Source organism: Gossypium hirsutum, chromosome D02, assembly GCF_007990345.1.
Source record: "Gossypium hirsutum isolate 1008001.06 chromosome D02, Gossypium_hirsutum_v2.1, whole genome shotgun sequence".
NCBI classification, from domain to species: Eukaryota; Viridiplantae; Streptophyta; class Magnoliopsida; order Malvales; family Malvaceae; genus Gossypium; species Gossypium hirsutum.
In genome coordinates, this window is record NC_053438.1 from 53329464 (window position 1) to 53340784 (window position 11321).

An 11321-nucleotide genomic window follows, 5' to 3' on the forward strand; every position below is an offset into this window, starting at 1 on the left:
AATGACAAAGTATAGGGGTATTTTGATAATTTTTTATTATCTCGATTCTCCACTCGATCTTGATCTATATTAATAGTTTAATTCAATCTATTAATTTAGACAGTAAAACAATATATTTTATGCAATTGATTCATTTTTGACCTTTTTACAAAATTATCCTTAAAATTTTACTTTTATTCAATTTAGTCCCTAAGCGTAAAGTATGTAAATTAACCATTTTTATTGAAATTTCATACTAGTCGAATATTCATAGCCTCCATTTCAGCCCATTTTTGCAATAATTTCACATCAAATCCTTGTACTTTTATTATTTTAACAATTTAGTCCCTAATCAAAAATTTCATCAAAATCACTTAAGAAAATACTTTTAAATATAAACCAACATTTGATATCTTTGACAGTTTCAAAATTGAAGGTACGGGATAGTTGGAACTAGTTGCAACAATCTCAAAAAACATTAAAATTATTAAAAAAAAGATGAAAAATGGCTTACGATGCATGAATTGAAGCATGGCCAAACCTTCCAAGCCTTCAAAAATGGCTTTATTCTCCCTATATTTGGTGAAAGAAGAAATGTAAAAGATGATAATGAATTTTGGTTTTATTTTATTTACTTTAATTATCAAATTACCATTTTAACTTTGGTTAATAATTAAATTAAAACACCAAATCCATGCCCATAAATTTCCATTAAATTCTTAAATGGTTTAATTACCATTTAAGTCCATTTTAATTTATTCAATAAACCATTTAATCACTCAAATCAAGTAGTGATCAAATTTTACATCTTTTACGATTTAGTCCTTTTTAATTAATTAACTAACGAAACGTTAATATTTTTCAACGAAACTTTAGTACCACCTTAATGACACTCTGTAAATATTTATAAAAATATTTACAACTCGATTTATAGAAACCAGGTCCCAATACCTTATTTTTTAAAACCACTTAACCTCAAGGTCTTACCACTTGAACTTAATAAATCATTTATATAAAAAATTACTATAAAAAACATTTTTAAAACCATGTTTGACTTGTAAATATTAAATAATAATATTTATGAATTTACTCATTGGATTTGTGGCTCCGAAACTACTATTTCTGACACCACTGAAAAATGGGTTGTTACAACTTTAGTGCCATTATCTTCTTTAGTGGAACTTATTATGTTATGGAATAGGGATATTTTTGGTTTTATCAGGAAATAGAAATGTATTCTCATATGTAGAATCTGAGGTATTTATGAGGCACTAGATAGGTGACGATATGAAAAGCTTATTGATCTTGAAGTTCGCTTGTGAGTGGAGCTTAACGAGGTATTAGATCTTGAATAAATGTTGTGGAAATAAAAATCGAGGTCAGAATGGCTTGCGAATGGTGATAAAAATACTAGTTATTTCCATAAGTGAATGATGGCTAAGTGTGAGGAAAATCGCATTGAAGCTTTAAAACTTGATTCAAATGAGTGGTGCTTTGATGATGAAGCTTTACAAAATGAGGTAATCTGGTATTTCCAAAACTTATATACAATTAAAACTAATGTAGCGGGTAGATTCTTGTTACGTGACTACTTTCCGAAAATAAATGACAACAATATGGATTCTTTGAATTGTGACATTTCTAATGATGAAATAAAAAAAAGGGGCTCTGTTTGACATGGCTTCCAATAAGGTACCAGGTGTAGATGGATTCCATGCTCATTTTTTCCAACATAATTGGGACGCTGTGGGTGTTTCTGTGTGCAATATGGTTAAAGAAGTGTTCAGAGGCAAACTTTTGGAGTCGTCGCTCAATAAGACATTTCTTGTGCTTATTCCCAAAAGTACCAGTCCTGAGATGATTTCTCATTTCAAACATATTAGCCTACGTACAGTGCTTTGTAAGCTCATTAGTAAAGTCATTGCTAATAGGCTTAATGGTATTATGCCTCATATTATTTGCCCTAACCAAACTAGTTTTGTAGTATGAAGGTCAATTGTTGACAACATTCTAATTGCCTAGTAGATTATTCATTCTATGAAATTGAAGTAAGGCAATAGTGGTTTGATGGCCATTAAAGTAGATCTTAAAAAGGTCCATGATAGAGTTCAATAAGATTTCTTGGAAGATTCATTATTGGAAATAGGCTTTCTTTCACATTTAGTGAGAGTTATCATGCTAACGTCTATGCAGATTATTTGGAATGGTTGTCTGATTGAGGAATTTATTCCATCAAATGGGATCAGACAAGGAGACTCTTTATTTTAATATCTTTTTTAATTGTATGGAGAGACTTGGTCATATCAACAATAAGGCGATTGAAGATGGTATTTAGAAGTCTTTCTTTGTCAAACATAATAGCCCTACAATATCATATTTACTCTTTGCCGACGACCTTTTCTTATTTTGTTGGGCTAATATGGATCATGGTACCTCACTACAGTATATCATCGACCATTTTGCTCACTATTCTGGTTATAAGGTGATTGTGAGAAAGACACATATATTCTTCTCCCCGAATACTAATGCCTTGATTAAAATGGCTATACAAGGTTTTCTTGAATTTGAACAAGTTGAGGATTCAAGTTATTATCTTAGGATGCCTCTTCTTCATAAAAGAATTACTTCGAGTACTTTCTGTTTTATTATGGATAAAATTAAAAAAAATGAATGTTTTGCTTACCATTCGGAACTATTTTATGCAATTAGTTATGCTGCCAATTAATATTTGTAACTAGGTTAAGAAAATTGCAAGGTGTTTTATTTGGGGGTCAACTATTGAGGAGAACAAAATGACACTTTGAGTTGGAACCAAAGCTACCAACCTATTGCTAATTGTGGGCTTAGACTTAGGAAACTTTATGATTAGAGTAAATCATTCTTAATGAAGCTCAAAACTTTTTATGGGTCAAAGTGATACGAGCTAAGTATAATATTACTGAGTTATGACCACAGAATATTGCACATAATTGATGCTCGTTTGTGTGGAAATCTCTATCCCAAGTTTGGGACATGATTATTGATAATGTCAAATAGTCTATTGGAGATGGTAGTATAATTCAATTTTTGATTGATATTTGGATCCCTTAGCTAGAGCCATTTTGGAAACATTGTAAACCAAGATGTAACTATGATGAAGGGGCTTTAGTACAAGATATAGTGGATGTTAGCGATAATAAGGATTGGTTTTGTTTTGCTAGCTATTTGTACCACCAAGTTTTTATGTTCATAGCTGGCATAAGGCCTCCTAGCAGTTTAGCGGGGGGTTGATAAGTGTGTGTAGCATTGGGAATGAATGGACAAACAACAGTTGTTAGTGCCTACTATTACATAACTTCAAGCACTTGGGATGACAAATCTAAGGATTGGGTTTTGATTTGGTGTATCCACGCACCTCAACGAGTTAGGAATTTATTTTGGCTCTTTTTTAAAGGAGAGAATTCTTACCAACCAAGAGTGTTGTAGAAGGAAGGTTGCTGATGATGCATCTTGCTTTTTATGTAGAGGAGATATCGAGGATTGCATTCATACCATTCGAGACCGTTCATTTTCGAGTCAAATATGGAAGCGATTGGTCTAATATAATATACAAGATATGTTTTTTCAGCTACCTCTTCGAGAGTGAATTTTATTCAATATTTGTAATACTAATATTGGTGTTTGTTCTTACTATGATTGGAATTCTATGTTTAGCATTGTGTGTTGGAAGCTTTGGAAGTAGTGTAATAATATTATATTTAGGAAACATGATTTTCATTCAGGTGATATAATGATCCAATGTACCAATTAGGCTATTTCTCTTAAAGCAATAAGCCATAGGATTGTAGATCACTCTCTTTAGGTCTATTGGTTGCCACTGCCTTTTGGGTAGACGAAGCTTAATACTAATGGCCCTGTGAGATTAGATTCCTCTCGAGCTTTAGCAGGTGATCTTATACGTGACAACAATGGAGATTGGTTATTAGGTTTTTGCAGGAATATTTACTACTGCTTAGCCTATAAATCTAAGCTTTGGGGCATTATTAACGAGCTAACTTTGGTGTGGCAGAGAGGTTGTGGGCAAGTACTTGTAGAATCTGATAATTTGTCCGCTATTAATGATATTAATAGGTATGACGCTGCTATTAGTAATTGCTCGATCATTTGAAGCATCACTGGTTTCTACAAGCATCCATGAGACATTTGTTTTTGCCATGTTCCTTGCGAAGCAAACAAAGTTGTTGATTTTATGTCCAGGCAACCTCGATAGATAATTTGGTTCTTGAAAACTTGCAAGTGTTTCTTGTTTTAGATTAGGGGTGAGCAAAACTTGATTTGATTCGAAAAAATAAAAAAAATGCGCATTTTAATTTAAAAGAATCGAGTTTTTTGTGTTTCGAGTTTGAGTCGAGTTGAATTTTACAATTTGAATAACATATTGGTGTAAATACTCCTCTAGGCCCAATCAATTTTGAAAATGAACAAATTGATCTTTCTCAACAAAAAAATACAAAAAAATTCAAAATCATTTTAAAAAATTCAAAATAAATTTTAAAATTCAAAACATTTATAAAAATTCCAAAATTTATATTTTTAAAAATTTATAAAAATTATAAAAAATTCTAAAGAATATATAAAGAAAGTTAAAAATTTAAAATTTTTCTAAAATAATAATGTTGGGACCTAAATAAGTTAATTAATGATTCAAATTTATCATAATAAAATATATATATTTTAATTTTGTTTTGAAAAAGTTTTTAAATATATATGGTTTCAAATTTATGTGCTCTAATATAGAATTAGTTATACTATAACAAGATTTTAATTTGACATGTTTAAAATTTTAATTTAACTCGAACAATTTTACTTGATTTGACTCGACTTAATTCAATAAAATTTTTAAATCGAATTAGGATGATAAAATATGACTCGTCAATTCAAAATTTTTTCACTCGATTCGATCAAATAATCACATCTATTTTAAAGGATAAATTTTCTTTTTAAGTATGGTGCTATGAAACTAGACTACTATTTAAATAAAATAATAATAGAAAAAAAAACAGAAAATTACTAAAAAGAGAAAAAGAAAAGGAAAAGGAAAAGAAATAAAAGATCTCCAAGAAAATGACCGTTGAATCCAATCTGACATGCCATGTCAGCAACATGACAATACTCTCGTGGACTGTTGCTTTACTCGATTCCATTCACGTATTATTATTATTATTATTATTAATTTCCTTTTTTTTTGTTTAGAAATATTATAATATAGTATATTGTTATTCATATATTATAACATTTATATTTTTATAATGTACTTTAATTTATTATTTATATTTAACTTGATACATTTAATTAAATTTAAAATTAAGAGTGTTCAAACAATCGATTCGATTATTAATCGAACTGAATTAACATCAATTAAATGAGTTGAACCGTAAAATTTTTTAATTGTTAACTGAATTAAATTTTTTTCTAGCTCATTAACTAAACTAAAATATTTCAATTAATTCGATCACTTAAACAAAATTTGCCAGCATCATTACCATGATCAACGCCGAAAAGAAAAAGACCAGAAAAAAATCCAAGATCTGAACCAACAAAGCCCTAACAAACCATAATGACATGAAAATAAGCTAGAAAATTAACAAATATAACTCTATTCTATTTACCTATTTGCAGATCAAACACACCAAAAAGAAAGATGAAGGCAAAAACCAATTTTAACCCATTGACGGAAACGATAACAAATAAGATCTACAACCAGAAATATAACCAAAAAATTCAAAATAGGAAGGGATTGGTGAAAAAAACTGTCCTATTACCAGATAAAAAAAAAACAGAACACTGCTCTATTGGACGCCAGACGGTGGTGACTGGTGAAGGTGTTGGGTTGTTAAAAAGTTTGGGATTTTGGGAGATTTAGATTAGGGATTTTGGAAGATCGATTTTGGGAGGCTTAGATTAGGGATTTTGGGTGATGGTGACGGTGAGTTAATTTTAGTTTTTAGAAATTTTAATTTTTTATTAAATTATTTATGTAATATAAATTATTTTTATAATTATATTAATTATTTGGATTAAGTTGGGGTTATAATGTTTATTTGGATTGGGGTGGCTAGGGATTGGGTGGGCAGTGGACTATTTATTTAAGTTAATTCGATTAATTATTCTATTTCAAACTAAATTAACCGATGAGCTTCCAAAAAATTATTAATCGATTTTTGACTGAATTAGATTAGTTAATCGATCGATTAATCGAATTAGATCAATTCGGTCGATTAATTCAGTTTTAACCGAAATTTGAACACCCAAAATTAAGATGAATTTGAAGAAAGGCTAATCTTAATTTGGCTCTTGAATTATAACTATTTTTTTTTATTTTGTTACCTAAACTTTTTTCTGTTTTCATTTTGGTATCTAAAATTGGCTTAGTCTTTGTTTAGGAATTTGAAACTTAACGGTGTTTTAAAAAGAAGTTTTCCAATCAGAATGTGCCATATCATGACGTGGCATGTTGACAAATTTTAATATTTTTAAATAATATATTTAAATAAATTTAAATGATTTTTACTATTTTTTATAAATTTACAATTTTTTACATTTTAAAATAAATTTTTTAATTTAAATAAAAAACATTTTTAATGATTTTGACCAGTCAATGATTGATTAACGCGAGATGGTCAACCCACCATGTTATCTATCAACATGTCATGTCACTAGTCAATTGTAAAAATAGTCATGACAAGTCATCAGTCAACATGCCACGTCCTAATTGGTCAAAATTTTTTTAAGGCGGTTAGGTGTTAGTATCAAAACGAGTAATGGAGCAAAGTTCAGTATCAAAATAGGACAAATAAGTTTAGATACCAAAATGAAAAAACAACAATAATTTAGTAAGGGTGTGCAAAATTCGGGTAAAACCGAAAAAATTCGGTTAACCGACCGATTAACCGAATTCAGTCGATTAACCGAATTTTTTTGGTCGGAGGTCGGTTAATTATTTTTTAATTTTTTGGTTAACGGTTAATTCGGTTCAAAACCGGTCGGTTAACCGAAAAAATTAATAAATAAAAGTATAATATATAAATAGGCCCACTATTCACCTAAACCCAATCTAAACCAAATCTAAACCCAAGTATTCAACCCAACCCAATTACCCAACCCAACCCAATCATAAAAATTACAAATAATTTAATAAATAAAAATAAAATTCTAAAACTAAAACTGAAACTAAAGTCTAAAAGTCTAAAAATAATTTAATTATATAGTGATTCAATTCGGTTAATTCGGTTAATTCGAGTAATTCGGGTAAGTTGGCTAATTCGGTTAATTCGGTTAATTTTTAACCAAAAATAAAAAAAACATATAATTTTCGGTTAATTCGGTTAACCGACCGAATTAACCGAAAAAATTTCGGTTCGGTTAAATTTTTTGAAAAAAATTCGGTTCGGTTAGCGATTAAAAATTTTAAAAGATTAATTAATTCGATTAATATTATTTCGAATCGGTTAACCAGTCGTTTAACCAAATGAACACCCCTATAATTCAGAGCCAAAATAGAACTAAAGCCTAAATGAAAATACAGTTCAAAAAACACAAATACATAATAATAATAATCTGTCCAAAATACAGTGAAAATCCAGATAAGAGTACTCTCATGTGGTACGCCTTAATGATGCAGTGTACAGTGTTTAAATCTGGACCGTACGATCCCTGACAAGACTATTTGATCAATCTATACAGGGCTATTAGCGCTACGAAACAAAGCAACTTGCAAAAACCCCTCTCTCTCTCTCTCTTTCCATAAATTAAACTTAAAACCTCTCGTTACAGTAACACTTCACTAACTTATATCTATATTATTTCCACTTCCACAACTTCGAAAAAGGACCGCCCTTTTATTTTTCCTCTTTTCTCTCGCCTCTCTCCTTTTTCCATCTGGGGTTCTTTGTTTGTGGGTTCTTTATGGCCATTTTCTTGCTGCTTTTGCTTTTGCTTTTGCTTGTCTCTGCTGTTTCCGGTGATGAAGGTAAGTGTTTCTTTGAACCCATTGTTGCTACTTACTCCACTTACAGCTTCGGTTCATTTGTTTTTGTGGGTGCTTTTTGTTATCTCTGTTAATCCACCATATTTACCTTTATTGTTTCAGTGATGGGCTTTTGTCTATTTTTCTGGGTTGGTCTGCCCTTATACCTTAGTACTTCCTTATTTCTTCATTTGCATTGATATGGTTTACACTTTACATACATGATACATAAGTTTGTCTCTACACATTTTCTGGGTACTATCCATTTAGTTGAATGATCAAGAGCATTAAAAAAGTTAAAATCACAATGTTACTTTACTTTTATAATCAACTTTTTTTTTTGTGGAGACTGGAAAGATGATGATAATCGTTGTAGAGAGAAAGAGAACAGTCTTTCCCATTGTTGGAAGCTCTTATGAACTTTCCCTTCTCCATCTTTGATGGGAATCTCTAAATGCGTCCCAGCTCATGTGGCTTTGCTTTGCCTGTCTAAAACTACATGTTTTTTTCAGAGAATATTCTGTATGACTAAAATGACCTTATGGAAAGGTTCCAAATTTTAAAGGAATTAGCATCCTAGGAAATGTACATTGGAGGGTACTATTGTCTTCTTAAATATAGAAAGATAACAGTTCTGCTTAGTTGGTCCTTTATATTATATAAGTAGAGAGGCCCATCACCTTCTTGCAATGTTTCTTATGATGATTGATTTTAATATATTCTTCCCAAAAGAAGAAAACTTTAATATAGAATCTGGGGTACAGATCCAACTGTTCAAGTGCTTTGGTATTCTTATATGATGGATGATGACGCTATGTCACTTTGAATGTTTCATTTAATTGTTAGAATCTCTTCATTTTTCTCAATTTTGGACATAGGTATAGAGATATGACCCTCCGTTGTACGAGTTAATAATTTTCTTTATGTAACTTGGTTGTTTGAATCATATCTTCATGTGGATCTCTCTTTGCAGATGCCTACATTGGTGTGAACATTGGTACGGACCTTTCGGACATGCCAACTCCTACTGAAGTGGTGGCCCTTCTCAAGGCTCAGAGAATAAGACATGTCAGACTTTATGATGCTGACCAAGCCATGCTCCTTGCGCTTGCCAAAACAGGTATCCAGGTGACTGTCTCTGTCCCCAATGACCAACTCCTCGGTATCGGTCAGTCAAATGCCACTGCAGCTAATTGGGTGGCTCGCAATATTGTAGCCCATGTCCCTGCCACCAACATCTCAGCAATAGCTGTCGGATCTGAAGTTCTAACAGCACTCCCGAATGCTGCTCCCATTCTAGTTTCTGCCTTAAAGTTCATCCACTCTGCCCTTGTAGCTTCTAATCTCGACGATCAAATCAAAGTCTCTACACCACATTCTTCTTCAATTATTTTGGACTCTTTTCCACCTTCACAAGCTTTCTTTAACCGTTCATGGGATCCAGTCATGGTTCCATTGCTAAAATTTTTGCAGTCTACAGGGTCGTACCTCATGCTCAATGTATATCCGTATTATGATTATATGCAATCAAATGGCAAGATCCCATTGGACTATGCACTTTTCCGTCCTCTTCCTCCTAACAAAGAAGCCGTGGATGCTAACACACTCCTGCATTATACTAATGTCTTCGATGCTGTTGTTGATGCAGCATATTTTGCAATGTCTTATTTAAACTTAACCAACATTCCGATTGTAGTAACTGAATCTGGTTGGCCTTCTAAGGGTGATTCTTCTGAGCCTGATGCTATAGTTGATAATGCTAATACATACAACAGTAACCTGATCAAGCATGTGCTTAACAACACTGGGACTCCTAGACACCCTGGGATTGCAGTTAGTACATACATCTATGAGCTTTACAATGAAGATTTGAGACCTGGGTCTGACTCAGAAAAAAACTGGGGGCTATTTGATGCCAATGGAATACCAGTTTATACTTTGCACTTGACAGGTGCTGATACTGTTTTTGCGAATGACACTACAAACAAAACTTTTTGCATTGCAAAGCGGGGTGCTGATCCAAAGATGTTACAAGCAGCTCTTGATTGGGCTTGTGGACCAGGGAAAGTTGATTGCTCTCCTTTGCTGCTGGGGCATCCATGTTATGAGCCCGATAACGTGGCTTCCCATTCAACTTATGCTTTCAATGCGTATTACCAGCGGATGGCCAAATCTCCAGGGACCTGTGATTTCAAGGGGGTGGCTACCATCACTACAAGTGATCCAAGTATGTGACTCCAATATCATAAATTTCATTTTCTTATTTAATTTTGTGAATCGATGAGCTGATATCATATATGTTGTCCATTGGTCAGGTCATGGTTCGTGTATATTTCCTGGAAGGTATGCATGCACTAATGCTTCTAAATATTATTATTTTTTCTTCAATCTAGATTATGATGGCAGTAAAGAAATCCGATTATATGTCTTAATTTTGTTTTGTAGTTCCGGAAAGAATGGAACTTTAATTAATGGCACATCGCTGGCTCCTTCATCAAATGACACAAGTTCTGCCCGCCCACCACAATCCTATGGCACTGGTTCTTTCACAACCTCTGTGATGATAGGTGTTTTACTTACAGGTGCTGTTTTCTTGTAGAACTTATTTGTACTCACCCTTTGGTTTGAGCAATATATCAGAAAATCCGATTCTCTCTGATGGGACACGTGTAGCATATCAGATTTTGTTTCTCCTACATGAGTGAAGGATGGCAAAGTATTACAGAAGCGGACAGCAAGTAGTTTTAAAGAAGAGTTGTTCATTGGCATTGGAATTTTTTGTACAAACAAAGCAAAGAATTATTCAATATGAAGCGGTGTATCAATTATATATATGTTATTGAGATAGGTAGAGTGGGTTGTATTCTTTGGACTGCATTTCAGTTTGTGGTTCAAGAATTTTATTTCATCAATATATTTTGTTGAGGTTATGATATGGATGCTTTTATTGCAATAGTAGTTTTAGTTTTATTTATTTATTAAATTAGGTTTTATTAAGAGTTTTAGTTTTACTTATTTTCTCTCTAGGTTTTTATTTCCTTCATAAACTTTGAGAGTTTTTAAGAGTTTTAGTTTTACTTATTTTCTCTATTATATTAGGTTTTTATTTCTTCATAAGCTTTGAGCGTTAGAAATTCTATTAGGATTTTTTTTTTGTTATTAACAGTCTATAAAAGGCTGCAAATATTAAATAAAGAGATAATCAATTATTCTATAAAAAAGAACCGTTATTTTAAGAGGGGGTTCAATTAAGGACGAATCTGCCTTTTAAGGAACTATAGGGACAGAACTATAGGGACATGTGACTAGATCTTACACCAAGGCACATAACAACTTG

General features: G+C 32.0%; 1 protein-coding gene across 1 annotated transcript; it reads left to right on the top strand.

Annotated features, from left to right (window-relative positions):
* Positions 1 to 7754: 7754 nt before the first annotated feature.
* Positions 7755 to 10919, top strand: LOC107909887 (glucan endo-1,3-beta-glucosidase 3). The gene is made up of 4 exons (XM_016837588.2): positions 7755 to 7987; positions 8958 to 10211; positions 10300 to 10327; positions 10430 to 10919. The coding sequence occupies exons 1-4, from the start codon at positions 7924 to 7926 to the stop codon at positions 10581 to 10583; spliced, it is 1500 nt and encodes a 499-aa protein (XP_016693077.1). The 5' UTR covers positions 7755 to 7923; the 3' UTR covers positions 10584 to 10919.
* Positions 10920 to 11321: the final 402 nt, after the last annotated feature.

Excerpts from the sequence above, each read along its gene's own strand:
- LOC107909887 (XM_016837588.2), top strand. The coding sequence starts at position 7,924 with ATGGCCATTTTCTTGCTGCTTTTGCTTTTGCTTTTGCTTGTCTCTGCT. Across the intron at positions 7,988-8,957 it reads TGCTGTTTCCGGTGATGAAG|ATGCCTACATTGGTGTGAAC; the intron begins GTAAGTGTTTCT and ends CTCTCTTTGCAG. Across the intron at positions 10,212-10,299 it reads CATCACTACAAGTGATCCAA|GTCATGGTTCGTGTATATTT; the intron begins GTATGTGACTCC and ends TCCATTGGTCAG.